The sequence below is a fragment of the Passer montanus genome, unplaced genomic scaffold, assembly GCF_014805655.1.
Source record: "Passer montanus isolate IOZ18808 unplaced genomic scaffold, ASM1480565v1 scaffold64, whole genome shotgun sequence".
In the NCBI taxonomy this organism is placed as follows: Eukaryota; Metazoa; Chordata; class Aves; order Passeriformes; family Passeridae; genus Passer; species Passer montanus.
Genome location: NW_024371482.1, coordinates 1,967,314 through 1,995,168, shown reverse-complemented (window position 1 = coordinate 1,995,168; position 27,855 = coordinate 1,967,314). Strand labels below are relative to the sequence as shown.

The following is a 27,855-nucleotide window of genomic DNA, read 5'->3' as shown; positions in this document are numbered from 1 at the left end:
CGAGCATCACACAACTTTTAGAAAGCCCCTTGCTTATCCCCGTGTTGCTCTGAGCTCCATCTCCTCCCCACAGCAACAGCACAGAACAGCTTAAAAAAAAAAAAAAAAAAAGGGAAGTGACATAGAATTAATACACCAGCTTTTAAATTAAGGCAGAATAAATAACTGTTGCGCATGAGTGATGGGCATTTTCAGGTGAGTGCTGGAGCATGGCCACCACTCATTGCTCACTGCCCTGTGTCATCACAGTGGTGTTGCTGTGCCTGGGGCAAGTCAAGCACATGGTGTGAAAGCAGCCCTTACCCCCAACCAGAGTTCAGCTATAAAGGTATTTTTATTTTTCCAAGCAATTCAGCCTCTCTTCCCACTCCCCCCTGATCTGGGATTTTCCTCCCACACATTGTCTTCTCCATCACAGCCTCGTTGTTGCTTCAGTAGCATCCCAATCCTGGGCCAGAAAGATAATCCACTCACTTTGAGGAGGATCAGACTGGTGTGAAAGGCCACAGTGCAGTTCAGGACTTACAGATCTGCAGCTGCCTTTGCAGCAATAAGTGATGAGCAGTTTTTCACTCAGCCCAGGATGAGCAGCTTGAGTGACAAAGTTCATGTAAAGGAAGGAAGTCACTGTTCATGGTGGTGTGAAGAGTTTCCTTTTCTGTTGAGGGCTTTGAGAAGGACATTGGACACAGCTGAGCATAGGTCCACAAAAAAAAAAAAAAGTAAAATAAATGTGTCCAGTTACAGGGACATGGCTGTTGATGTGAATTATGATAGATACCTCAACCATAAATTTAGTCACAGAGTGAATACAACTCTGCCAAGGAGAACAAGACACTCTGGGAAAACCATAGTCAGTGTCCCACTTTCCCTGGGAGGAGAACATTTAGGGAGCAAATCCACCAAACAGCAAAAATTAAGAGCTCTGTTCCATCCCAGCCAGTTAGTGTGTTAGTGCCAATTTCCTTAAACCATGAGTAAAGGACAGTACCAAGCCTCTCAAAAGGGAAAAAAAAATACCAAAACCAAAAAACCCAAAAAACCTATAAACCCCATTCATTTAAAATATGGCTTGACCAACAAAGGACAGTACCAAACCTCTCAAAAGGGAAAAAAAATACCAAACCCAAAAAACCCAAAAAACCTATAAACCCCATTCATTTAAAATATGGCTTGACCAAGCCTCTGTAAAACTTAAATGTCCTCTTCAGTTGGTGCATATGAAAATCCTAAAAATGCGTCTGAGGCACTGGAGCTGCTGGCTGCGAGGTCAGGCGTGCGGGTGATGGAGGCAGAGATGGCTTCCTGGGTGAACTCGGGATCAAAGTGTCGCAGATCAGCTGGACCAGCCTAAGCCAAGGAGCAGAGACACACAATCATCGAGGGAGCAGACCCAAACCAGACCCTTGTGTTCACACAGCCCAACACAGCTGCTCTTCCAAAAGAGCCGTCACTACTGCATCTGCAGGTCCCAACCCACACCGTGGAACCCTCAGCATCAGCAGGAGATATTTGGAGAGGATCCTGCCTGTAAAACAGGCAGAATTATCCACTTACCACATTGGGGTTGAATGGTGGGGTAATCCTCTTGTGATATAAATCATCCCAGTTTATTGGGCTGAAGAATACGTGGCTCTTTATCTCAAGCTGTACAGAAAGCAGGAAAGAAAAATCAATTTTCTGCCACACTCATTTTCCAGCACCTGATCTCACAGCTTTAAGTGGTTGATTGGAAGTTCTCTCATACTCAAATCCACAAATCCTTAATGCAGGAGGGTCCTGGTTCAGGAATCCCCCGAAGGGAAATGACCCATCACGCACTGGTGTCCTTAGCTGGCCACTCCCCTCTCCCTTTGGAAATCCCAGTCAACCCCATGTGTCCCTTGTAGGAGGCTGAAGGGACAGACTGTGTGGGAGTGTTTTTCCAAGGCAGAGCTGTTATGAAAGAAATGCTCAGAATAAAAATTTCCCCATCCATCTCCCTCCTGCTCATAGTGAAGGCCACCTACAAAGTCTGTTTTGGCACCCAGCCTCCTCTTCTGGTCCTTGTGAAGAAGTCCTTGAAGGATGTCACAAGCTGCCACAGTCTTGGTTCCTTGGATCTGCAGTGGCTTGTGCAGAATGTTGTCATACATCTGAGACACATCCTTGCTGTAAAAAGGAGGCTAATTTGAAAGAGAGGAGAAGCAGCCAGGTAAAACACGAGCTACCAGAAGGAGCCACACACTGCAGGTCAAAATGAGCCCTGCAGTGGCTAGATGAGGGAAACCTGCCACACCTCTGCTCAAAAGGGCAGTGGTAGGACTGGACCAGATCATTAATTCAGGATTTAGTTGTCTATCAAGTACCTCATGAACACCAGACCAAGCTCACACCACAGCTTTTGCAAATCAAATTCCACTATGTAAAGTGAACCAGCCCATTTCCAAACTTACCAGTCCAAAGAGCATTTCATAGAGGACAGCTCCTAGGCACCAGCAAGTACCTCGTGAACACGAGGACCAACCTCACACCACAGCTTTTGCAAATCAAATTCCGCTATGTAAAGTGAACCAGCCCATTTCCAAACTTACCAGTCCAAAGAGCATTTCATAGAGGACAGCTCCTAGGCACCACCAGTCCACTGTCCTGTCATAGGGCTGCTTCTTCAGCACCTCAGGAGCCAGATACTGGGAAGTCAGAAGGAAATATTGGAGTCAAATTATAAAGGAAGGGCTTTGCCCAAACCTGGCTGCAGCTCAAGTTGAGAGAATGCATTAAGAATAAACAGATGCTTTTCCTTGTATTATCTAATAAATTCTCCACCTGCTTTGGAGCAATGGGGTTGAGAGACACCTTCCAAAGCCCTCAAAGTGTTCTTGCAGGCTACAGGACATTCTTTTCCTTGAGAGGACTTCTCCATTTGTGTACCTGCCACAATTCAGCCAGCAATCCTGTCCCACTATGAGACATCACACCCTAAAAAACTCCTGTATTTTTTAAAAAGCTGCAGTTTTCAGCCCCAGTAAGTCTGTCCAAAGCAGCAAAACTACCAAGCGCCACCATCGAGGCGCAGCAGGCAAGAAACTGAGCAGTCTGCAGAACAGTTTCCCACAGAATTACCTCTGTGTACTATCCGGCTCTGTCTAGAACAGGAAAACACTAACACACACCAAAACTAGAAAACAAAGCTCAAACATTCCTGCTTGGTTCATGCTGTGCTATTGCATAACTGAAGCCACACTGAAAAAGGGGAGAAATTTTTGCCCACTTCTGTTGAGTTTGAATGCTGAAAGGTGTCATGCTTACAGACCCTTTGCCAAGCTGCCTGGGGAAAGCAGCAGGACAGGTACATTACCTAGGCTGAAGTGCTACCAAAATCCCCAGGCTCAGTAAGAAGCAGGCAAAAAAGCCTCCAAGAAGTCAGACAAAATAGGTTTTCGCGAAAACCAGTTGGAGTGCACTGGAGGAAAGGCATTTCCTCCCCTCTGAGCAGTGTTTGCATTCCAAGGGGGAGCCTGGTCCCCTCCTCTGCACAGGGCATTGTGCAGTTCCAGCGTGCACCAAGGACACACAGGAGAGCACAGCAAGGTCCTGTGCATGCCAGTACCAGCAGGCTCCTTGTTCTGCACTGCTGGGGTCCCAGAGCAGGTAAACATCCTGCTCCCAAGGACAAGGTTTTCTCCACCTCCCCAGCTATTTTCACAAGCTTGGCCATTTCCAAGTGCAGGAACTCCTGCCCCAATAGCTCGTTCATACTCCAAAATTGCTGTGTTGTGACAGGTAGCTGTCTGCTGGGTAGGGAAGGCCTTATCTGAACTCCAGCTTCAGGCTGACAACCTCAGAGAGCCCATAATTTTTTGAGGTGTCACATAAGCCCAAGAGCAAGAGCACCAAGTGCCTGAAGGTTTCCAGCCCCCAGGTCTCAGCAAAGCCCCAGCACATGCAGTACCTCAGGAGTGCCACAAAAGGTAGAAGTTGTCTCCTCTTGCTCCATTCCTTCTTTGCAGAGTCCAAAGTCTGTCAATACTATGTGTCCCTAAAGAAAAGAGAAACTTTAGCTTGTCCCACGCTTTGTGGAGAGGAGACAGGATTTCCAAGTATTTGCCTATGCATTGCATCTCATGTGGGGGTTGGTTCCCACTGCTCATCTTCCTCACCTCCCTCCCATTATGATCATCCTATAGTACAGGTATTAGAGCTTGTAGAAAAAATATACAGTCTCAAGTTATTTTTTCTTTTTCTACAGCTAGATAGCCATGAAGAGCTCCAGCACTGCTGTGATTTTCTGCTGCTTTATCCCAGTTTATGTAACAGTCACCACCAGAGCTGAAGCAGTGAACTGCTCTTCACCCCCACCCACAGGTCAGGTCCCAGCTTCTGGGAATGAGCCCCAAAACCATGCAGTTCTTCAGAGGGCAAGCCCACTGATGCCTCCAGGATCTGCACAGCAGTGCAGTGGGGCAGACAGACAAAAATCCATGCCATGCCATCAGCTATAGTCCAGCTTGCAAAGCCACTGCCCTCTGCTTGTGGTCCTGATGTTTTTAAAGCCAGCAGGAAGACAGCCCAAGCTGTGAATATACCTGGCAGTCCAGGAGGATGTTCTCAGGCTTTAAGTCCCTGCAAGACAAAGTGCTGTTTAAGCACATTTGGCCAGATATTTAGAAAACATGGATCTGAAACTGCTTCAGTTAAGAACAAGAGCTAACAATGCCTCCCAATGCAGATCACCAAGATCTTCCCAAATTGCAGACTCCCATCAGTACAAATACATGCAAACATAAATAGGCTCTTTTCACACAGGATCAGGTGTTAGCCTGCTTTTCCATGCATAAATTGTTACTGAGAGATGATTTCTTACTTATTGAGCCAGGTTTATTTTATGTCTTTTAACTTAATACCCTCAGACTGATTCTGGGAAGGGGAAAGAATGGTTTATTACCCATCAGGTCTTGCAGGGTGAAGTGCCAGCAGCACAGCCTTGTCTAGGGTAGCTAATTCTTCAGCTACTCCAGTCCTGCATTTCACTTCCCCAGAGAATCCCTTTCCCTCCCAACACTGCAGCCCCTGCCTGGGCAGGCTTGGTGCCCCTGCCTTACCTGTAGATGATGTTTAGGGAATGCAGGTACCCAATGGCACTGGCCACTTCTGCAGCGTAGAAACGGGCCCGGGGCTCACGGAAACAGCGCTCCCTTTGCAAGTGGAAGAAGAGCTACGGGAAGGTGAGAGGGTTGATCATGTCTCCAAATAAATGAAGGCTAATCTGGAGCAAGGCTGAAAGCCAGCTACATAAGCGAAAAGTGATTTGCAGCAGGTAGCACATTAATAGCGTGGAAAAAGCCCAAGCCAAGTGAATTTAAGCAATCCAAACATCTTTCTAAAAAATGTTTAATTTCTTGTCACAAAAATAATTCACAAAAATTAATTGGGGAGAATTCTCACCTCCCACCTCCCACCCATCATCTGCTGACCTGGTTAAGCTCCTAGCTTACTACAACCCACAGGCTGATTACAGTGGTAGTATGGTCATGAGAAGTGATATGTGCAGAGAGCTGAACATGCAAACATCCCCAGCATGAACCCAGAGCATGAACCCAGTTTGGGCCAGATCGCCACCTTAACAATGTCTCCCAGCTAGTTTCAGATAGCACAGAAAGACAGCTGAGAAAAGTACGCTTCTACAGGACAAAAAAAGTCTAGAAAGTTGCAATGACATCACCTCTAAGCAGTAGACATGGATCCAGAGCTGGCCCACAAGGAGCTTTCCCTGAACCTCACCAATGCCAGTATTTCCCACATTCTCCACAGAATTTTAAAATGCCCCAATACTGCTTTTCTCAGAATCTTTACTTTGGAAATCATCTGACTCAGGTCATAGCCAGCAAGATCCTGACTCAATTTACAGGTGAGGTATCCTGCCAGGTATTCCTGGCAGCTCCTTGCCAGCAGTCAAAACAACATTATCCCTCAACATCATTATCTTCTGACAAGAAATAATTTTAAATAAGGCAGCATGCTTGTGGAGGACAAAAAAGGATTAAAACAAAGCCTGGAAGTGCACTCACCTCTCCTCCATTTACATAGTCAAGCACAAAGTAAAGCTTCTCTGAGGTCTGGAAGGAGTAGTGGAGTCCCACAAGGAAGGGGTGCTTGACATTTTTCAGGAGCACGTTGCGTTCTGCCATGATGTGGTTTTGCTATCAAAAAGCAGACAAAGCATTCAGGTTTCAGGCAAGGATCCAGCCCAGCCTGCCCTAAGGGCTCACTGCTGTTTTCAAAGCAGGTGGAAGCTGGGAGCCCTCGAGGGTCATTTCCAGCCCCAAAAAGAGAACCACTCCCTCCTATCTGACCTAATTAATCTCTGTTCTTTGTTCTCATGGCACAACAAATCCATGTTTAACATGTGAACTGCCTGCCTGAATGCCAGGTACCCCAATTACATTACCCAGAGAGCCCATACACCAACCACAATTTCCAGAACAGCCCAGGAGAGCAGACATACCTCCTTTTTCTTTAGGATGGTTTTCTTGTGCAAGACTTTCACTGCATAGAAAGTCCCGTCACACTTGCGTTTGGCCAGGAGAACCTGCAACAGAAGGTGCTGGTCACAGCTGTCTGTCTCACCTTGGTCAGTGTGTCCTCATTAGCTCAACACTCTTGTGAGTGATTATACACAGAAAACTCCTTCAGACGGCCAGCTACAGGGTTTTAAAGACCAAGATACAGCCCTCTCAATTCCCAGCACTTTTCATTGCCAGAAGAAAAGCACTCAATATCTCTACATATATCCTGTAGACATCCAATAGGAGATAGTTTTGGGGCATTTGGGGCCAGTCCCATTTACAGTGAATCCTGCCTGTCTCCAGGTTTCTCTGGAGATCTTTTGCTAAACAAGTTTGAAACTTATTTTGAATCAAGCAGTGCTCTTTACCACCACCACCCTGGGCATAAAATTCCTCACGCTTCAGTCCTTGGAGAGGTTGAAGTACCTTAAAGTTAGAATGGACTATTAATAACAGTGTCTCGGGTTTTTTTTAATCTCAGTCCCAGTCAGGCCAAACACCTCAGGAGAGGTGCAAGCAAAGGACACAGCCAGAAACTCCTTCAGCAACACATTTTCCTGCTAAGCTGCCTCCAAACAGCTACAGCCCACCTGCGCAAGCTCACTTACTTTGCCAAAGCTTCCTTTGCCAATAACCTTCAGGAAGTCAAAGTCTGTTGGCTTGGCACTGTTGGGCAAGAATGAAACAAGTTAATGTTTCTGGGAGAGAAACACGCAACAGTAACACCACCATCAAAGCAGAGTTCCTGCTTGGAAAAACGAGTGTTTGTGGAAGGGATTAAAGGGCGCTGGTGGGTGACCCTCGTCCCAGGCAGCTCAGGATTCACACTGTGTGTGTCAGTGCACCCTGCAGGGCAGGGGCTGAAGGCAGCAGCTGTGACAGCTCCTGCAAGGACTGAGTGATGCCCTCACAGGGAATACAGTTTATCCCTGTTCCTAGAGAAAGATAGGCAGGAAGCCCGCAGTGACAAGGAAGACCTTCCCTTACTACCTCTCAAAAGAAAAGGGACAAGGGGCTACAGATGTGGCCAGGAAAGGATGATTATAGTGAGTACCAGCTCCAGCTTAGTCTTGGAAGCTGGTGCATTGGTGGCACATATGATGTTAAAGAAATGTAATTGCCCAGATTCCTGCAGACACCACCCTGTGACACACAGGGACCGTCTGCATCCCCCTACCAAGTCTCTTCACACTCCACTCCCTACCTGGCTTTGCAGGGAGCTTACTTGGGGTTAGCAGAAGGTCCGAGGTTGATGTTTTCGGTTGGAGTTGAAGCCTAGAGAAGGTAACAAGAATTTTAGTCACAAGGACTATGCTGCAGGTTGGGTTTTCCCTTCCTCAACACAGCAACCCTCACACAGAGCCATTGATAAACACCCAGTGGATACTTCAGCAAACATTTAAGGTCTCTTTAGGTGGCCTTGTGCACATCCAGCACCATAAAGCTGCAGCCTCCCTCTTCCCAAAGACAAGGGGATACATACACACACGCGCTGTTCCTGTTCCCTAGGAACCTTACTGTCCCCAGACTCTGGGGACATCACGCCTTGTCCAAAAGGGCCTCCCTGCTGGTTTTCCCCACCCAGCATCACCCCCAGGACAGGGCAGCAGCAAGACTCCCAGCTGGCTAACACAGGATCTCTTCTTGTTTCTCATCTAAAGGTACCAGCTCCCTTTGTCCCAAAGGTGAGGATTTGCTTGATCAGAGCCATGATCTCACCTGGGTGCTTTTGTCTGGGCTCCGGGAACGATCCATTAAAAAAACAACTCGCTCAGCACTTGGAAAAAGAAGAGGAAGTCAGTGTTGAGTACAAAATCTGAGAGAGAAACAGCTTCACACCATTAACTTGCTGGGGAGTAGTGCAAGCCCCAGTGTGTGCACCCCTTCCATCATAGGAGGGCTCAGCTGAGCTCCCCAGCACTGCTGCCCCCAAAGGATGGGATACCTGCACTCTGGGGAGGCAGGGAATGCTGTGTGCTGTCAGGAGAGTAGGAGAGCACGGCTCCTGGCTGCACAAGCTTATCTAATATTGGCCTCTGACTCACAATAACAGAAGCTGCACAAGCACATGAGGACCAGCAGCAGCACAGCACCAGGCCAGGTGAAGTCACAGCTCTCCTGGCAGAGATGCAGCCCCCTCCCCAGTACACAGGGATGCTGCAGCCCAGTGAGTATCCCCAGAGGGCAGCCAGGAGAGTCCAGCTAGGTCCAGGCACCACACTCCATGGGGCTGGCAGCAGCCAGAGGCCACTCCCCAGGCCAGGTCAGACCAGGGCAGCCCAGGGATGTTGACATTGCAAGGAAGAGGAGCTGCCATGGCAGCCAGGGCAGGCTTGGTGAGCAGAGGCATTAAAGATCCCTTGTCTGCCTGGTGCAGCTTTTGCTGGGGCTGGAGAAGCCAGACTTGAACACTCATTGGTTCAGATCCATCCTGCCTGAGCATCACTGGGGATGGGGGAGCCTTGCCTCAGGGATTCCCCCCTTTGGTTTTAAGGGTACAACTATGCTCTTTGCAAAAACCAGAATTAAGAGGATAACATGAACAAAACAACTCTGCTCCCTTCTCCCCTGCCCCAGAGAGCTTAGACCCCCCTCAGCCCCACCACACTACATTCAGGCTCTGAAGGTTCTCATCCCCACAGCCACCCTCTGCCCCACTCCTCCCAAAAAGGGGGCCCAAAGACTCTACCAGCCTCCCCACATCTCACCTGTGGGTGCTGCCACTCTCTGCCCCCACACACCACCAGGCACAGACCCCCAGCCATCCCAAAGAAACCCCTCCTGCACAGCCAGGCTGGGCATGGCAGGAGCTGCCGGGCAGCAGCGGTTGCTGGCAGCTGTGTCAGGGACTGCCCACATCTGCCCGGTGCCAGCCAGCTCCATCCACCACCCAGCCAGCACGGGGGTTATCAGCCGAGCTGTTAAAGGGCTCCCATCCCACTGGGAGGGGTTCATACTCACTATGAGCAGAGCCTGGAGCCAGAGGCCTTGATGGTTTGTTCTATCCTCTCCCGGCCGTGCTTGATGAGTTCTGTGAGCAAAGTTGGAGCACCGAAGCCGATTAACTGGCAGCGTGATCACAAGTGCACAGAGGCACATTTGTTCTTCACTGACCTTGCTCTTCTCTCCACAGCCGCCCTCCTCCCCCTTCCACTCACATACCAAAATAACCAGGAAATTATAGGAACCAGGACATCTTCCCTCCCAGCCTCACCAGGAGCCCTCAATAGCTCACAGGACAGGGATGAGTGCCACAAAACAGTGGCTCTCTGGTGGCCAAGGGGACTCAGGGTAAAGCACCACTGTCAAGCCTTTCTGAGCCACCCCTGTGTCCCCAGTGGGGACAAGGAGAGTGCTTACAAGGATGAGGTTGTACTGGGATACGTCACACACTTGGCACATCCCCTGTCCCTTCCATTCAGGGCTCTGCGAGTAATTAGGGACGTGAATGAAACCTTTCAGGCCCTGCAGGAGGTAAGCCAGCACACACACATCACAGCAGTGACTTGCCCAAGGACACATAGCCAGTGCCAGAAGCTGGGATTCCCACCATGGAGCATCTCTGCTGCTCAGCTGTGCAGGCTGTTGCCACCACTCATCATCATCATCACCTCTCCCTTCACAGAGAGGAAGCCCTGAGCCTGCTCCCTGCTGCACAGGCTGAGCCAGAGGGAAGCCCAAGGAGTGCAGCTGTACAGAGGAATTCCTTGTTTTGCTTAGGAGTAGATAGCAAAATTATTTCAAGACTCAGTTTTACTCCTCAGTTCTGCCACTGAAGGGAAAGCCAGAATCAAAACATTCACAGAAATTTGTCTTTCCTTTTCCATCTAAAAAGAAGGGGCTTTGTAGACACAAGCAAGCTGTCATCCTGGAATAGCTCTTCTACAGACCACGGAATGTGCAGCACCAACTGCCAGAGCCCATCTCCCTGGGCAAGGGTTTTGTAGGACAAGGAGTTTTGAGGCAAACAAGCCCATAACAGAGCCCTTCCTGCATGGATCTTTGGATCTGCCAGGCAGGGAGTCCTGGAACTCCTGAGAGGCCCTGAGCTGGCCCCACCAGCAGATCTGGGATTTGGGGGCAGCTCTGATGAGCAGCCAAAAAACTAAGCTGTGAGGTTAGAGTTTCTGAATGGATAAGAAAAGCAAAGGGAATTTAAAGCAAAGCCCACAAACCATGCAGAGAGAGAACTTACAACATCAGGCTGGTCTGAGCCCCTGACCTTGTCCATACTTTGCCCTGCAAGTCCAAGATCCTGTCCCAGCTGGCAGCCACCAGCAGGGACAGCATGCAGGCAGCACCCAGACAGATCAAGCCCCATCTCCTCCCTCCGGGCATAGTCCTTTCCCTGACAGCCTGGCTCTCCCAGGCCTGCTGAAGGTCACCCAACACCTGCCTCAGGGCTGTGTCTGCCTCACAGGCTGCTGGACAGGCTGGGCAGATTCATGGCCACGGCAGAGGGACACCACTGCTGCTGTCTCTGAGCAGACAACACTCCCTGAATGATTCAGACCTGGGAGGAGGCTGCCACAGGGCACACAGGTGGGTGTGGGCATGCCCCAAGCTGCACATGGCAGCAGTAGGGAGAGGAGTGAAGGTTCCCACCCCTGCTCAGGAGCCTCTGGCCGGAGCAACCCAACCTAACACCTCACTCCTGCTCGCTGCCTGCGGCTCCATCAGGTGGTACAGCCCATTTCCTCCAAATCTGATGCCCCACAAGCTTGGGTTTGGCCTCAGGGCCACCTTGCTGCCACTGTTCTGGTCCCAGACTCTGGGGAAATAATGACTCAGGCACAGATGGAGATATCACAGCTTGGGCATCTTGGAGAGCACATGGGCAAGCCATGGAAACACATCCATGTGTCTTGGAGGTATTTACAGGATGTGGGACAAGTTCCTGACTCACTCCAAGGGGCTTGGACAAGCCTGTTTCAGCAACTTGCAGCTAGGCAGGAGCTCCTTCCAGCCTGGCAGCCCATTCATGCCTCCCTCTACCAGCCCTGTTCTGCTCCAGTGCCTCTTTGCTGGAAGTGAAGCCACTCAACAAGTCCCTGCTGACCAAGGGCAGCCTTTTCCAACACAGCTTTTTCATTAAAGGGACTTGCTCTGAGGTCAAATTCTCTGGCACTGAAGTACCATACCCATTCGTAGGATGTGTATATCCCCACCCCAACACTTCCTATTCAGGTTCAGAGCCACCTTCCCCAGCCCAAATCCACCTTCCAAACCAGGTTAGTTTGTGGTTTAAATCTCACAAGCAGTCAAGCAGGCTTTTCCTTATCACTAACAAACCCTACCCCCCTAAAGCAGAAAGATTTCCTGAGCACACACACTGAACAACAGAACCAGAAATAGGTCACGAAGATACGTTGGAATCCTTGGTTATCCATGCCTGGCTGCATCCCTCCTCGTGCCTGCTCGGATGCTCCAGGCACGGCCAGGGCCACAGAGAGCATTGGCAAGCAAGTCCAGGAGTGTCCCAATATCACAGGAATATCACACAGCACGAACACAGACCCCTGCACCCCACTCCCCCCTCCTCAAACACCATTTCACCCCAACTCCCAGCCACAGGCACCCCCGGGCAGGAAGCACCCGCTCACACAGCAGAAAGGTGCTACGTCCAAGTTGGAGCAGTTCCTGCAGCTAAATCTCCCCCCACCACACACCCCTCAGTAACATACGTTTGCTTCCCAGCACAGCACGAGCAGCTCCCTGTTCCTCGCACGGTTCTGGCAGTGGTGACCCACATTCCCATGCCAGCCCAGCGTTATTTGCTACAAACACATTACTAATGCAAGGCGTACCTCGCACGGAGACACAACCTCACAGACTCGTCATCTGCGGGCTGCTCCCACCTCCTCCCTGATGTCACCGCTCTCGGCAGCCTTCCCTGCCTAACCTACATTGCAAACCCCTCCGAGCCAGTCCCTCGTCCCCTCCTGCTCTGGGAAGGGCTGCCTGCCAGCCTGGAGAGCTGGGACAGCAGGTGATGTGGTGGAGGAAGCTCAGAGTTTGGAGGGGCAGGGGTGAGGAAAGGACATCAAAAGCAGCCCACAGGTTTCACCCAGCAGAGGGGCTGCTCTCAGCTTCAGGGGGAGATGCCCCAGTTTCAGCTCAGAGAGGAGCAGGGAGGGAGGGAGGTGGGAAGGAGGATTCCTGCAAACACGTGCTTCTACTGAGGAGAGAAAAAAAGGCTCGAGTTTTCCCCTGCTACAGATCTGAGATAGCTGCAAGCTAGTACTGAACTCCACTTTCATCCCCATTGAGACACTACAGCAAGTCCAGGAAGAGGTTAGGGAAGACTTTGAAGAACTTCTGCATTTCGGAAAGCTTTCTTAGACAGTCTCTGGAGACCTCTTGGCTTGTCCAATTTTCTCCTGCAGATCCTGTTCCCTATACCCCAGGGACACTGCAAAACAGAGCAGGAGTACAGCCAAGCAGCCCTGGCTCAAACCCTCAAAATTTTAGAGAAAAGCTACATGCAGAACTTAAAGAAAACAGCAGGTGGCTAAGGCTTGAAGCACTTTGCAGAAAAATAATTCAATGAAAACAAGTCATCAAACATACCTGGGAGCACATCCCCCAGAGGCTGAGGCCTGGAGCATGGGAAGCAATCCACAACCACTGAGCACAGAGACCTCTCATTCCCCACACTCCCCATCCCTGCACCAGCCCTCTCTGCCTGCCCTGTCAGGCCAGGAGCCCAAAGCTCCCTCCTAAAACCCAGAGGGGAAGAGCTTTGTTTCCTACAGCAGTTACCCTTAAACACAACCACCCCCAACTCCTCAGAGTGATAATGCCACTGCTAGTGCCTCACTGCAGCACTTTAAAAAGAGCAGGAAAAGCTGACCAGCTGCAAAAGATGAAGAAACACCTGCTAGCTGTATGCAAGGAGTGAGAATTTAGGTGGGAGGGAGAGTTTTGGGTGGGGAGGAAGAGATGCAGGTGGTGTGTAGAAGCAAATTACAGCCCGGCAGGCAGCTCAGGTGTTCTGAATAATTTTTTACAAGTCAGCTGGAAATTCTTCCTCTGTCCAGTGGTTTGGAGGAAGGTCAAAACTGGCATTTGGTTCAGGTCAAACCCTGAAGAAACTGCTTTTTACAATGGCCTGGGGACCCTGGAGGGCTGCAGCCAGGCTGGTGCTTTGCAGCACTACTAACTGCAAACATAAACTCATGGGGAGCCTGGAGATTTGAGAGACCAGAGACTGAGCTCTGAGCAAAAGGAGACCTGGGAGAAGGGCTGATGTCTTCTCTCTCTTCATTAAATATAAAACAGTCCCTTTTTGCTTCCATTGTAGTTTCCTATTAAAATCTCCCTGCATGCAGCTGCAGCAGCAGGAAAGCAGCTTCTGGAGCAATTTCAGTGGTGGGTGCAAGGAGGTGAAAGCCAGACTGTGGCAGCATTCCCTGTGGGAAGCAGAAGGGCAGGCCACTGTGGGATGGGCCCCTCACCCAGACTGCAGCTACCAGGGGGAGATCATCAGGAACATCTGATGTGTTTGGTGCCATGTGTAATAAGGGAGGGGAGCATCATTTTCCTGGAAATATTACCTTCTTTCAGGTCAAAACCTGATTTTTTGCTCAGCAAATATTCTCAAGCTATCAGCATTGATATCTTTTAAGAACATCCCTTGTTTTTCTTTTCTCCAGCTTTGCCTCCACTTGCACTGAAATGGTCAAATTTCAGAATAATTTCATGAGTTAACTTACATTTTCTAGTCAGTGCCTCCTGCTTTTGTTTCTTTAATGAAAATTTCAGTGTTATCAACAAAATCTACTTGATTTTAATTTCCATTTAAAAAGTAACCTTTAATTAAAAATCCACTTTCTATCTAAAGAAGACAAAGCAGGAGGATCCTGTAGGGAAAAATTTAACAGCTCAAATGCATAAAACATCTAATCTGATGACAGCTAGTGATGGACAAAGTGGTGTTGGGTCAGTTTTGTCCACCTCACCCCCTCGGTGAGGATCACTGACCCTCCAGTGCTGGGTGTCACACAGGGCCAGATGTGCAAGGCAAAGCTGCCACCTCTGTGAGTGTCCCATGGGAACCAGGCTCCCTGCAGCCCTTGCTGGGCAGGCTGAGCCTGGCTGGAGCCCACCAGGAGGGCTCTGCAGCCCAGCACTTGTGGGAGACCACGGGGAAGCCTTCTCCAGGCCCTCACCATGCCCAGGGCTCAGTGGCACCGTGCCACCCAGCAGCATTACCTTTTGTCTTGCCCAGGGCAGTGGAAGAGGGCTCCATCCAGGCCATAAGAACATAAGCCAGCCAAAATAATCTCCTCTCCTTGCAGCTGGGGCAGGAATTCAGCTGCTGGCTCCGGGCGTCCTCGGGAAGCAGAGCACGCAGATGTTCCTCTGTCTGCAAAGGTGAAGGGCACAGGAGTGAGAGCAGAGACAAGTCCTTGGGTGCAGCACTGGCTGCTGCCAGCCAGCCACTGCTCTGGGACACTGGGACAGCTCCTGACCTCATCTGGGCAGCACCCACCCAGTCTGGTGGAGATGGAGATCACTGGGGGGCTCTGCCATCACCCCAGTGACAAAGCACTTTGGGACTGGCAGACAGAGGGAATGGAAGAGAGCTGAGAGGTTTGGCTCTTGTAACACAGATGAAATTTACCCAAAACCTGGTAAAATCATGTATTTCTGCTGTCAGAAAAGGATATGGAGTATAGAGGCTTTTGAGGAGCTGAAACCAGTTCACTCCACCTGTACCCAGGGTGACTGCCCTGACACTGGTGGCTCCTGGCACAGGAGCAAACATTCCCTGGAAGCACAGGGACACATGGCCCGCCAGTGAATCCCCAGTGCAGGGCAGGTCCTCGCTGGAAATTCAACATCAGACACCTGGGGCAGCTGCAAAGGGCTGTGGGGAGCCCTGTGACTCTCCCTGGAGAGGGGACCAGGGTGAGCAGTTGTCACTGTGATGACAGGAATGGGACAGGCAGGTATGAGCAGGGCCTCCTGCCCTCCCCATGTGTAAGAGGTGAGGCTTTGCCCTTGCCCTGTCCTGTGTGCCCACAGCCAGTCCCCCCCTGGCAGCTCTTGTCCCTCACCCATCATGGCCCGTGCCCATGGCAGGACACATCAGTGCCACCCTGAAGAGATTTCTGAGTGTGGGAGCACTTAGGGCACACACATCACACAGGCACGTGTCCCTGCAGGTGCCAGCAGGGTGACCATGGCCCCTTACAGCAGCACTGACCTTGGCCCATTCCCCTGCCCAGAACTCACACACTCCTGGACAAAATTAAACAATTCTGGTGGAGCTGGGCAGCTGCTGATGTCAGGGCTGGGTTTTGCCAGCATTGCTGCTCTTCTGTTTCCCTGCCCTCCAGAGAACACATCTGTGCCAGGACAGCCTCCGGCTGGACCTGAGTTCAAAGGTGAGGAGCAGATCTCAGGCAATTTAACCCCTTCTGTGCACACCTCCTGCCTGGACCTGGCCAGACCGTGGGGAACAAACTCTGGCCACTGAGAGGGATTTTTTCAGCTGGACTTGCACAGCTCAGAGCCTCCAGACACTGCCTGTTCTGGGAAACATCTTCTTTCCTCCCGAGGGAGGGAACCTTCCTTTCTCCTCCCCAAGCCCTATAAGGGGTCAAGGGCTGCTTGGTCCTTCTGTGGCTGAGTTGGATCCCTCCAGGAAGGACCATCCCAGCAAAGCCATGTTTGCAGCTTCACCAGCACAGGACACATCCAGTGGGGACAACAGGTCCAGCCCATTGTCTCTACACACAGAGAAGTACTCTCTCTCTCTCTCTTACAACATTTCATATGCTATTTTACAGGGGAAGATATTCCTAATCTCCCTGTCTAGCAATATCCATAACCATAATCATAAAAGTGTCACTGAAGTGGAACCACACAGTCCTGAGCAACTGGAATTGCAGGGAAAGTCCAGATAAGGCTAAAAACAAATACTTCTCTAGAAAGCACAAAGCAAGAGACCATGGATCTGCAGTGGAAGGCGACCTAAAATATTTGGCTACTCAGTTATCTCTGCTGGGTAAGAGCTAAGATTAGGATAGGATAGGATAGGATAGGATAGGATAGGATAGGATAGGATAGGATAGGATAGGATAGGATAGGATAGGATAGGATAGGATAGGATAGGATATTCTTTAAAAGCTCAGGATAGGATAGGATAGGATAGGATAGGATAGGATAGGATAGGATAGGATAGGATAGGATAGGATAGGATAGAAGGCGACCTAAAATATTTGGCTACTCAGTTATCTCTGCTGGGTAAGAGCTAAGATTAGGATAGGATAGGATAGGATAGGATAGGATAGGATAGGATAGGATATTCTTTAAAAGCTCAGAGGCTATTTGTTCTTTTTAGGAAGATTCATGAAAGAATAAATAGATTATTGGTGACCATTGCAGCTCTTTAAATGATTTCCTTTTTTTTCCCCTCAACATTTTTCTTTCAGCTTCAAAAAGCAGGACTCTGCCTGAGGCTTTGCCTTTGATTTTGCCAAGGAATCTCACATAAGTGCTGGGATATTTTCCATGTTTTGAAAAAAGGAGATAAGCAGAGGCCACTGGGTATCAAGTTTTTATTCCAAAGGACAGCTAAGGCGGGTTTGAACAATTTTTGCCACTTTTTGTGTCTCTGTTAATGTAAATATGAGTGTGGCAGAATCTTACTGAAATCTGGTAAAGACTTTCCTTTTTCTGCAGAATCAATTCCTGAGGTTATTATTGTCATTAAAATTAGGTGGCTGGGACTTTTTTTGCTCCCAAGTGCTTTTCAAGTGTAGGCACACTCTCAGTGAATAAATAACACACCATTGGAAGCAGTCTGACTGTAAGTGACCCTTCCTGCCCAACCTTGTCCTTGCAAAAGGCTCAACTGTCCTTGCTGCTTGCTGTCCCCTCTTCTCCTTCCCAGCAGCACTTCAGGACACATTACAGCCTGTGCTTGAGAGCCTTAATAAAAAAAAACAAAAAAAAAACCCAAAAAAACCCCCCCAAAAAAAAAAAAAAAACCAAAAAAAAACAAAAAAAAAAAACCAAAAAAAACCCCAAAAAAATAAAAACCAAAAGAAAACTACAACAAACAACCACAAACCCAAAAAACCACAAATCCCAAACCCTGTTTTTTGGGGTGAATCTCTCTTTTCCCCTGTAGCACAGGTCAGTGTGACACAGGGCCACCACCCCGAGCTCAAGCCCCAGATGAGCTCAGCCTGGTGGGGACACGGGCAGAGAGGCAGGTTCCTGGCTGGGCTGAGCAGGGCTCAGCAGCTCAGAAGTGGCTCTGAGAGCTGCCCTGCCCAAAGCCAGGCCCCTGGCTGCTGGCACAGCCCTGCCTCCACCAGGAGCAGCTGTGGTGCAGTGTCCCTGGGAATGCCTCCCCTGAGAGCTGCCAGCTCCAGCTCCACTGCGTGGGATCCATGTTTTCAACCCTTTTCATCCACTTGCAAATGCTGGGAAGAACTGGAGCTGGCACAGAGATTGTCTCCAGCAGAGTTCTACCTACTGTCCCCAGTGAGCAGCCCAGTCCAAGCTGGGCTCAAGGCACTGCAAAGACCTGTGAGCCCTTGTGCAAGAGTAGCAGAGCTGTCCTAAAATCTGCCAAGCTCAGCTCTGTTCCCCTGCTCTGGAACTGAGCAGGAACAGCCCTCCCTGTCCTGCCAGAGAGGGGTTTGGGAATGCTCTGTTAGAAGGCTGCTGGACACCCCTGAGCTTCACCAGGCCCAGCCTCAGAGATTCTCAGAGCCCAGGAGACACAGGAGCCAACACAACCTGAAAATTCTGGTGTAAACTTCACCCTTCTGGTGCTGCCTGCAAATCCCAGTGGAGCCCAAGGCTCCTTTCCATGTGCAGGTGGCCCAGGACCATGGGGACACACAGCTGGTCTCTGCTGATCTGCCAGCTCCTGAAAGTACCCAGAGCAGGAGCGCCATGGGTGCTGTGCACAGGAGCCCACCCAGCTGAGCTGATGTGGGGCTGCAGGGATAAGCAGAGTGATGGAAGTTCCTTTGATGGAAGTTTCCTGGGGGAGGCAGTGCTAATGCCAGAAATTTTCCCAGCTCGTTTTGGGGGCAGCAAGGAGGCTGCTCATCTCCTCTCTGGACTTCTCCACATCTGGGAAACAACCCCACTGCTGGGACTCAACCCCACTCCACTTCCAGCTGCTGGCCCTGGGGAGCAGCTCTTCCACAGGCCAGCCAGGTTCCTGCAGCAAGGAACGAGTCCTTCACAAAACCCTCTGCTGCTCCTGAAGGGCTTCAGGAAGTCATTAAAAGAAGGGAAAGTCTCAATCTTCCCAGAGAAAGCAAAGGGGCATTACCTGCAGACAGGGCTCCTGGGATCCGGCAGCAGGGCTGGCGGGCACTGCCACACTCTCGCCGTGGGAAGCAGCTTGTGCCTCTCTCCCTCCCGTTGTTTTTATTTTGGCAATGCAGTCTGAAGGTCGAAGGAAAAGTCCGAAGGAGTGGCTTGTGGCAGGCAGTAAATTATTACCCTGGACCGCTCTCTGAGGGGACCAAGGCACAGGGAGCTGGGGTGGGAGAGGAAAATCCCTCCTTGGGGGGATTAGAGGGCAGCTCGCTGGCAGGGAAGTGCAAAGGGTCAGAACAAAGTGCTCTGTTTGCCGGAGGCTGTGCTGGGTCACATGCTGGGTCCCAGCAGAGGTAATGAGGCATGGGTCACTTCCCAAACTCCAGCAAGACCTCCTGGCTGTGGACAGGACCTGTTGCCAATCCCCCAGCAACCCACAGACCTTGGCAGACAGCAAGGAGCTGGGTGAGAGGGAGCCTTGCCCTCTGGCAGCACTGAGGGGCAAGAAATCCAGAGACTTTTACATGCCTGATCTGTGCAGGTGTGACAGTCCTACAACCTCCCTTCTGCCCCCTGTGTGTCACCTGCTCTGTGGATCCCAGGCCACTCATAGAGAGGAAGAACCACCTGAGAATCCAAGGAGGACCCATGGGCACATCAGAACTGAGCCCAGAGGAGCACTCTTAGAGCCAAAATCTACTGCCCTCCACGCTCTCCCCAGTTTGCTCCATTCCTCTTGCTTCCCCCCTGCAGGAGCGCAGCACCAGGGGTCACACATCCCTGTGTGGGGCCCAAACAAGAGCCTGACAGGAGATTGTGTTGGTGGAGTCACTGGTGGATCCTCCAGCTCCTCACCTGAAACACAAACTCAAAAAATGTACAAAATCAGTTGATGGAGAACATTGATGCCACCATCAAAATAAGCATTTTCTGAAATAGCCTGGAATATGTGATATGGAGTATCCAAAGTGCATGAGGTCGAGATATCCAGCTGCCACCACAGGCAAGGTTTCTGGCTCCATGTGTGGGGAGGAGGCAGAGCCATACCTGCCCTCTGCACACAGGGAGGAGTGGGCTCAGCCCTCACCTCACCCCAGCTCCCACCGATGGTCCCTTTGGGAGGAACAACTGTGTGGATGTGTCACTCAGCAAAGATTTGGTATTACCCTCATGTCTCAGGAAACGAGCCCAAATAGAGGTCCCCATTGTGTCTGAGGAACTATAAAGACACAGAGAGAAATAAATCCGTTCCCTGGTAGTGCAGAGAGGGCCTTTGTTTGTCTGGTTTTCAGAGTGAGAAGGTTTAGAGGATTGTTGCAGCATATGACCAGAAGCTACAAAGCACAGACAAAAAACATTTGGGGCACAGATCAGACTCTGACATCGCACTGGGTTTACAGAAGATTTCTGCTTTGTTCAAGTTAAACCTGCTGCTATTTTGGGATTATTTTCCTCACTCTGCTGCGTCCCTTGCTGTCGGGGTTGCACATGTCCAGCAGCATTGGGCACACAAAGGCTGCCACAGGCACCACAGCATCAAAATGCCTGTGCGACGGGCTGGAGGGGCTGCCCGTGCTCCCAGCCCAAGGCACAAGTGTCGCACCAGCAGCCACGTCCGCTCCAGCCACGGACAAGTTTAGAGGACACAGCCTCTGCTTATCGCCCGCTCGTTCCCAAGCGCAGCCACCAGGAGCGCCGGCTCCCGGCAGGAGCGCGGAGGGAAGCGCCGAGCAGAGCTGACAGCGAGACAAAGCCCTTTGGGGCTCGCTGGGAAATCGCTGGCCTCGCCACAGCTGAAAAGTGCAGCGGGGCAGACGCCGAGGTGCCCTGTGACCCCCGGGAGCCGCACCGCCGCTGCTGCCCGGCGGCAGCGGGGCACCGAGCCCCTCCAGCCGGGGCATCTCCCTGCAAGAGCAGCTTGGGGAGCTCAGGGATTTGAGGTGTCCTGGCGGGGGCTGAGGGAACCCTCTGGTTCAGCTTCCCTGTTCTTCGCCCTAGGAGATAGGAGTGAGGATCCCTGACCCTTGCCCTCACTGTCACAAAAAGGGCACAAATCTTACAGCCCCACGTACAGCAGGGGCCACTTCTGCTCACAAGGGGAAGGGCGGGAAAGTGCTGAATTAGCTTTAAAACCTCTGCAAAATTAAAGCTTCGTAAAATGGTTTCCACCATCACGTACTCTGAACCAGAGAACTTTTGGCCCCTGTAAAGCACAAGGACCAGGACTCGTTAGTCTGTGAGCATCCTGTGTCCAGGCTCAAGCAGCTGCCGGCAGGAGAGGAGAGCCAGCTGCCACGCTGCTGCATGGCATGGCATGGCATGGCATGAATCCCTTTGCTCCCCTGGTGGGGAACACAGAGACAGAAACACCCTGAAAGCCCCGTGTACAAACCAGATGTGCAGAGCACTGTATTAACCTGCCAGGCAACCTCAGCTCTCCACTTATTCCGGGATCCGAGGGGGTTATCTCAGGGCAGGGGGACGGGCTGGATCTCCTCCCGCTCTGGCCCTTTATCATTGCCCTGGGGAGAAAGCAGAGCTGGAACAGAGCGCTCAGGGCAGAAGAAAGAGCAGCGAGCCCCCCTGAAGAGAAGCCCCCTGTCCGGGCTGGCTCCCCTCATCTCGGACGGGTGCATGCGGTGGCTCCGGGCCGGGCCCATCCCGTCTCCCGGCTGGGATGGATGCAGTGGCCCCTGGCAGGGCACATCCCGTCTCCCGGCTGGGATGGATGCGGTGCTCCTGGCAGGGCACATCCCGTCTCTCGGCTGGGATGGATGAGGTGGCCCCTGGCAGGGCACATCCCGTCTCCCGGCTGGGATGTATGCAGTGGCTCCTGGCAGGGCACATCCCGTCTCCCGGCTGGGATGGATGCAGTGGCTCCTGGCAGGGCACATCCCGTCTCCCGGCTGGGATGGATGCAGTGGCTCCTGGCAGGGCACATCCCGTCTCCCGGCTGGGATGGATGCAGTGGCTCCTGGCAGGGCACATCCCGTCTCCCGGCTGGGATGGATGCAGTGGCTCCTGGCAGGGCACATCCCGTCTCCCGGCTGGGATGGATGCAGTGGCTCCTGGCAGGGCACATCCCGTCTCCCGGCTGGGATGGATGCAGTGGCTCCTGGCAGGGCACATCCCGTCTCCCGGCTGGGATGGATGCAGTGGCTCCTGGCAGGGCACATCCCGTCTCCCGGCTGGGATGGATGCAGTGGCTCCTGGCAGGGCACATCCCGTCTCCCGGCTGGGATGGATGCAGTGGCTCCTGGCAGGGCACATCCCGTCTCCCGGCTGGGATGGATGCAGTGGCTCCTGGCAGGGCACATCCCGTCTCCCGGCTGGGATGGATGCAGTGGCTCCTGGCAGGGCACATCCCGTCTCCCGGCTGGGATGGATGCAGTGGCTCCTGGCAGGGCACATCCCGTCTCCCGGCTGGGATGGATGCAGTGGCTCCTGGCAGGGCACATCCCGTCTCCCGGCTGGGATGGATGCAGTGGCTCCTGGCAGGGCACATCCCGTCTCCCGGCTGGGATGGATGCAGTGGCTCCTGGCAGGGCACATCCCGTCTCCCGGCTGGGATGGATGCAGTGGCTCCTGGCAGGGCACATCCCGTCTCCCGGCTGGGATGGATGCAGTGGCTCCTGGCAGGGCACATCCCGTCTCCCGGCTGGGATGGATGCAGTGGCTCCTGGCAGGGCACATCCCGTCTCCCGGCTGGGATGGATGCAGTGGCTCCTGGCAGGGCACATCCCGTCTCCCGGCTGGGATGGATGCAGTGGCTCCTGGCAGGGCACATCCCGTCTCCCGGCTGGGATGGATGCAGTGGCTCCTGGCAGGGCACATCCCGTCTCCCGGCTGGGATGGATGCAGTGGCTCCTGGCAGGGCACATCCCGTCTCCCGGCTGGGATGGATGCCGTGGCTCCTGGCAGGGCACATCCCGTCTCCGGCTGGGATGGATGCCGTGCTCCGGGCGAGGGCGCTCGGCCGCCGTGGCGGCTCCGGGCGGGCTGCGGGCGGGGAGCGCACGGCGCGGGGGCGCGGATCGGGCTGTCCGTGCCTGCGGCAGGGCGGCAATCACGGGTCACCTGCACCGGGGTGGGAGCAGGGGTGATGAGGATGAAAGTGGTGAGGATGGAGGCAGGGGTGAGCATGAAGATGATGGGGATGAGTTTGAGAATGGGGTAGGACGCTGCTGGATATCCCAGGCAAGGGCGCCGGCAGGGAGGGAAATGTGGCTAATACGGGGGCAGGAGCCTCACCACGATGCCCCCCACTCTCACCCACGCCCGGCGCCACACCACCCTGTCCCCACTCGGCACAGACCCCACAGCTCCCCTGCTCTTTTCTTTCGGAAGCTGCCCAGAAAATCGCCCGAAATGCGTTTTTCCCCGGGCAGGGACATCCCTCTCGCCCGCCCGCATCCCCTTTCCCAGCTTGTGCCAACACCCCCGTCCCGCCCCCGGTACCGCATTGCGGAGCTGCCCGCTAACCCCGGACCGGACCGGACCGGCGGGGGAGATGGGAGGACATCCCGGCCCTACCGGAGCTCGACGTGTTTTGGGGGCAATAATAGGATTCCCACGGGAACCCCAGCTGTGCCTGTGCTGCGGGAGCGCTGCCGGTGCGTCCCCCCATCCTCATCCTCGCTGTGTAGCGGCAGCGGATGGACACTGAGTTGTCGTGGCTTTTAAAATGGTGTAAATCATGGTGTTTTCGGTCACGGGATTGGAGTGTGGGGCTGACCTCCCCCGCGGTGGCGGCTTTGCCCGCAGCGGGGATCAGCCCGACGCTCCACACCCGTGGGCAGGGTTTGGTGAGTTTGGATCAAGCCAGGGGTACACCCAGCCTTTTATTTCGTTTATTTCTCCCCCTTTGTTTGTTTGTGAGAGGATTTTTTCCCCCCCTCTTTAACAAGAAGAGAAATAAAACCTAGGGGTGCATCTGCAAACTCCCATCCCTGGAGTCTGAGCACTACGGGGGAAAGCAAAACTGCGAGGAGGGGGTGGAAGCAGCCCTGCCACCCCCAGCTGGAAGACAGCCTCTTCCCCAAAAATGTCTCCTACGTCTTGCAAACAGCTGAATGCCACCTTTGGAAAATCATCGCTGCCTCTCCTTAGCCTGAGGATGTGTTGTAGCCCCGACACGGGGAGGATGAACCTCCCTCTGTCCCTGCCCTGCTCCTCCAAGCCCCCCACGAACCAGGCCAGCCTCATCATCTATGTTTTCTCTTTATTGTTCCATATATTTATGTACCACATTATATGTTAAAGATAGATTTTTTTTTTTCTGATATACATTTTTCATCTTATTTACCACAATGACACCACACGTACATTGGAAACAGCTCCACGGATCTGGTAGATTGCACAGAATGAATTGTGTCGTAGTTTTGTTCCTGTAATCCTGAACGACATCAAATCCAACCATATATTATTATTATTATTATTATTATTATTTTTAGCTTTTAATAATTTAAAAATAACAATTGTTAAAACAAAACAAAACATAAGTCACCGAGAAGTGGACTCCAGGGCTGCGATTTCAACCAGAGGCAACACATTTGTGTTTGATGGGAAGCGCCGTTCCTCGGTGTGGATTCGGATGGAAGAATCGAGCAGTCCTGACATCTATGTGACTACGGTGTAAACATTGCAGGTAAGCGGCATCACCGGTCGTCAGACGCTGCTTGGGCTTGTTGGGCTGGTCGTACAATCGGGGTCTCGTCTACATCCATCTCTCAAAGTGTTCAAACAAAGGTCCCTGCGGCGGGTTTGCTTCCCAATCCCGTGGGATCGGCGCCTGTGTTTCAGCTCCTGAAACACTGAATTGCATATCTGTGAGGAGTGTTGAAAACTGCCACTGTTTCCCAACAGGCCGTTTGTGGGGGGCCAAGCTTCAGGCAACGAGTGAGGAGATAGGGGTGGGGCACCAGATAATTTCCTTCCAAAAAATCTAAAGAACAAAAAAATATATTTAAATCTGAGCTTATTTAAAAAGACATCAGGGCGAGCACTTTCATCTCTTCTTATTTTTCTTAGTTTGCAGATTCTATGACATAGAATTTGTTGGATGCACGTAACGAAAATAATGACTCTTTCCATTAAAGGGATGCAGAATTATTTGGCTATGCGGATGTTCGATGTGATTCTCTTCCTGCACCCGACTCTGGCCCCTCCTTAGTCTTCAGCATTGGTTCTGAAAGCCTCTATGAGGCCTTCTAAAGAGTGGATGAACCCAGAGATGCTGCAGATACCACCTATAACGAAAATAGCAACATCGAAGAAGACATGATGCCACAAGAGCTTCCTCCACAAGAGTTTGAGGTGGAAGAGACTGGGGAGCAGGAAACAGAGCCCTGCGCCTGTGAGGCTCCCAGTAAGACCCATCAAGAGGGCGAAATGGGGGACATAAATAGCCATGAGCAGGGTGAAAACTACCAGGGCGCATCTGAGGGTGAGTCCCCAGGATTTGAGCCGCCCGTCACCCCCATAGCAGTTGGGGAAGAAAGCCCTGTTTCCATCTTGGAAAAGGGACCTCTCCAGGACTTCTACAGCTGCAAAGAACGGCAAGGGGTACGAGAGCAAGGCTTTGGCCACCAAGAAAATGTTGACTACTGCCCTAATGGTGGATGGCAAGTTGTCTGTAATGACCTCCTTGGTCTCATCAGCCCAGGTCAGGTAGGCGACCAAGGCAAAGAGTCCCTTAAGGATGCAAGCTGCGATGTGAGTCCAGTTCATCATGCAATGAAACTCCTTGGGGTTCTGCATGTTCCCCTCCAAGGAAGGCAGAAAGATCTGGGAGGTGTAGCTGAAGACAATGATGCCAATGGAAATGGGAAACTTCTTGACATCAATGTAAAACTTGACTTTGTCCCAGGCCCAGTCGCGTGCCCTGGAGAGGCAGTAGGCGATCACCAGGATGTTGATGACAAAGTGGGCTAATGTGCAGAGCAAGCTGAACTTGGAGACTGCCTTGAGGTTCTTCAAGAACGCACAAGGCAGGAGCACTGCCGTGGCAATGATGGACCACGACTTCTGGGAGACAGGCAGGTTGGGGAAGCTGTTGTACATCAGGTTCCCACTGACAACCACATAGAGGATGCAGGTCATGACCAGTTCAATGATCTGAGCCACGTTCACAATTCTGCCCCCGAGGGTGGGGAAGCGGGGCGCGCAGCACGCGTTCGCGATGTCCACGTAGGAGTCTCTCACCCTGACTATCTCCCCATCCTCATTCTCTTCATAAAGACAGGCAATAAGGATTTTCCCAGTGTAGCAGCAAACCACTGCAGCAAAAATTATTAAAAAGAGTCCTAGGTATCCACCGTGAAGGATGGCATAGGGCAGGCCCAGAACAAACATCCCCTAGAAAGAGACAAAATGGAAACCATGTTGCTGGATCTCTGAGGGGCCCGGGCCCACGCCGAGCACGCGCAGCCGCACCACGGCGGTCACGTGTGTGCTCCCTGTCTGCCCACGCACCACGGCACCCACGCAGGCGGTCACACAGTCACGCCACGCAGCCGCGGCCACGCGCGGTGACGCACCCGTGTCCCTGTGACGTGCCACCCCCACTGTCACCCCCGCGCAGTCACGCCCGCGTCATCGCGCCCCCGAGCACCCACAACAGGCGAGCAAGGTTTGGGTGCCCGGGCTTTGCTCCAGTCTCTACCCTCGCTGTCCCCAGCCCCTCTCAGTGCACCAAGACCTCCATAGCTGGGCATATTCTGTGGTGCCCAACTGGGCCCACTCCCGTGCAGCCCCACCACCAGCCCAGTCACCCCCGGGCCTCCTGCTCCTTCTTGCCGGTGACCCCTGCTGGGGCAGCCTGATGGGGTCAGAATCTGCAGCGGGACTGGGCTGGGGCCTGGGCCCCTCCCTGGCGCTGTGCCTGGTTCGGGGGTGGGTTGGGAGGGGCAAAGCAGAAAGCCGGGCTAAAGGGTTTTAGTTCCCTTTTTTTAAAATCTGTTTTTCCTTTTAATTCCTTCCTCCCATTCTGTTATTCTCCTCTATCTTTCACCTGTTTTTATTTCTGGATTTCCCCCTTTTTTTCCCCTTTCCCCCTTTTCCTCGAAGCCGGTTTGCAATGAGCCCACGGCTTCTGGCCAAGATGCAGAGCACGTAACAGGGCCGCGATCAGGGAGCGCTGCCCGGTGCCGGCGGCCGTACCTGGATGGCGTTGGTGACGTTCCATCCCGCCTCCCATGCCGTGATCTTGGGCTTGCCCTGCCCGGAGAGCTCGGAGCAGGCCTCCTTGGAGGCGGAGGGCGGCAGGGGCCCTGTGCCGTCCCGCTGGTAGTGGATGTCCCCCTCCAGGGGCGGCTCCCCGCCCTCCTCGCTGCCCTCGGACTTGAGGATGTCCATCTGCAGCCCTTGCCGATGCTCCATGTCCAGGTCGTCGCAGTGGGCGAAGCCCACCGCCTCCTCGTCGGTGGCCGCCTGGAAGCCCATCCTGGCGAACATGCCGCTCATCTTCGCCTGGGACTTGTGCGACACCGAGGTGGCCACGTTGGAGAGCTTGCTGCGGAGGAGGGTGGCCATGGCGGCGGCTCTGGTGACTCCGCTGCTCGCGGACCCTCGGGGATGCGGAGACCCGACGGGGCGGGCGGACGGCGGGGCGGCGGACGGGACTTGGTCGCCCGGCGAGGGGCGGCTGCGGGGAGCTGCTCCGAGCCGCTACCTCCGTGTCCCGGCGCAGTGCGGGCGGCTCCCGGCCGGGGTGCCCAGGGGCATGACACCGCTGCGGGAGGAGCGGGCCCGCACGCCCCGCCGCCCGCTCCGCGCTGCTCCGCCGAGCCCCGCGGCGGGATCGGGGGGCGAGTCGGGCGGGATGGGGGCTGTCAGCAGCCGGCGGATGTCACCAGACGGGCAGAGCAAGCCCCTGGCAGAGCGCGCCGCGTCTCCATCGCAGTGCGCCCACCTCGCGGAGAGAAGAGGAGAGGGGAGAGAATTGCTGCATTTCTGGGGGAGGTACCAGCCTCCCCGGCCAAGCCCAGCCCCCCGCACTCCCCCCGCCCCACCC

At 53.0% G+C, this 27,855-nt stretch overlaps 2 protein-coding genes across 4 annotated transcripts; both read right to left on the bottom strand.

Annotated features, from left to right (window-relative positions):
* Nucleotides 1-1,086: 1,086 nt before the first annotated feature.
* On the bottom strand, nucleotides 1,087-14,745 carry SGK2 (serum/glucocorticoid regulated kinase 2). Of its 3 annotated transcripts, none has more exons than XM_039728198.1 (14): nucleotides 13,116-14,744; nucleotides 9,507-9,576; nucleotides 8,265-8,322; nucleotides 7,771-7,820; nucleotides 7,154-7,211; nucleotides 6,485-6,568; nucleotides 6,048-6,179; nucleotides 5,082-5,194; nucleotides 4,566-4,602; nucleotides 3,932-4,018; nucleotides 2,574-2,669; nucleotides 2,010-2,165; nucleotides 1,558-1,647; nucleotides 1,087-1,350 (listed from the first exon to the last, which is right to left on the bottom strand). In XM_039728198.1, exons 1-14 carry the CDS (start codon nucleotides 13,207-13,209, stop codon nucleotides 1,195-1,197), a joined length of 1,281 nt encoding a protein of 426 aa, XP_039584132.1. In that variant the 5' UTR covers nucleotides 13,210-14,744; the 3' UTR covers nucleotides 1,087-1,194. The 3 variants fall into 3 exon arrangements, with proteins under 3 accessions (XP_039584132.1, XP_039584134.1, XP_039584133.1); XM_039728200.1 differs by lacking the exon at nucleotides 13,116-14,744 and adding an exon at nucleotides 12,230-13,081; XM_039728199.1 differs by lacking the exon at nucleotides 2,010-2,165 and having other exon boundaries at nucleotides 13,116-14,745.
* A 9,300-nt stretch (nucleotides 14,746-24,045) lies between these two features.
* SLC32A1 (solute carrier family 32 member 1) lies at nucleotides 24,046-27,828 on the bottom strand. Its single transcript, XM_039728236.1, has 2 exons — nucleotides 27,003-27,828; nucleotides 24,046-26,198 (listed from the first exon to the last, which is right to left on the bottom strand). Exons 1-2 carry the CDS (start codon nucleotides 27,372-27,374, stop codon nucleotides 25,011-25,013), a joined length of 1,560 nt encoding a protein of 519 aa, XP_039584170.1. The 5' UTR covers nucleotides 27,375-27,828; the 3' UTR covers nucleotides 24,046-25,010.
* Between the last annotated feature and the right edge of the window lie 27 nt (nucleotides 27,829-27,855).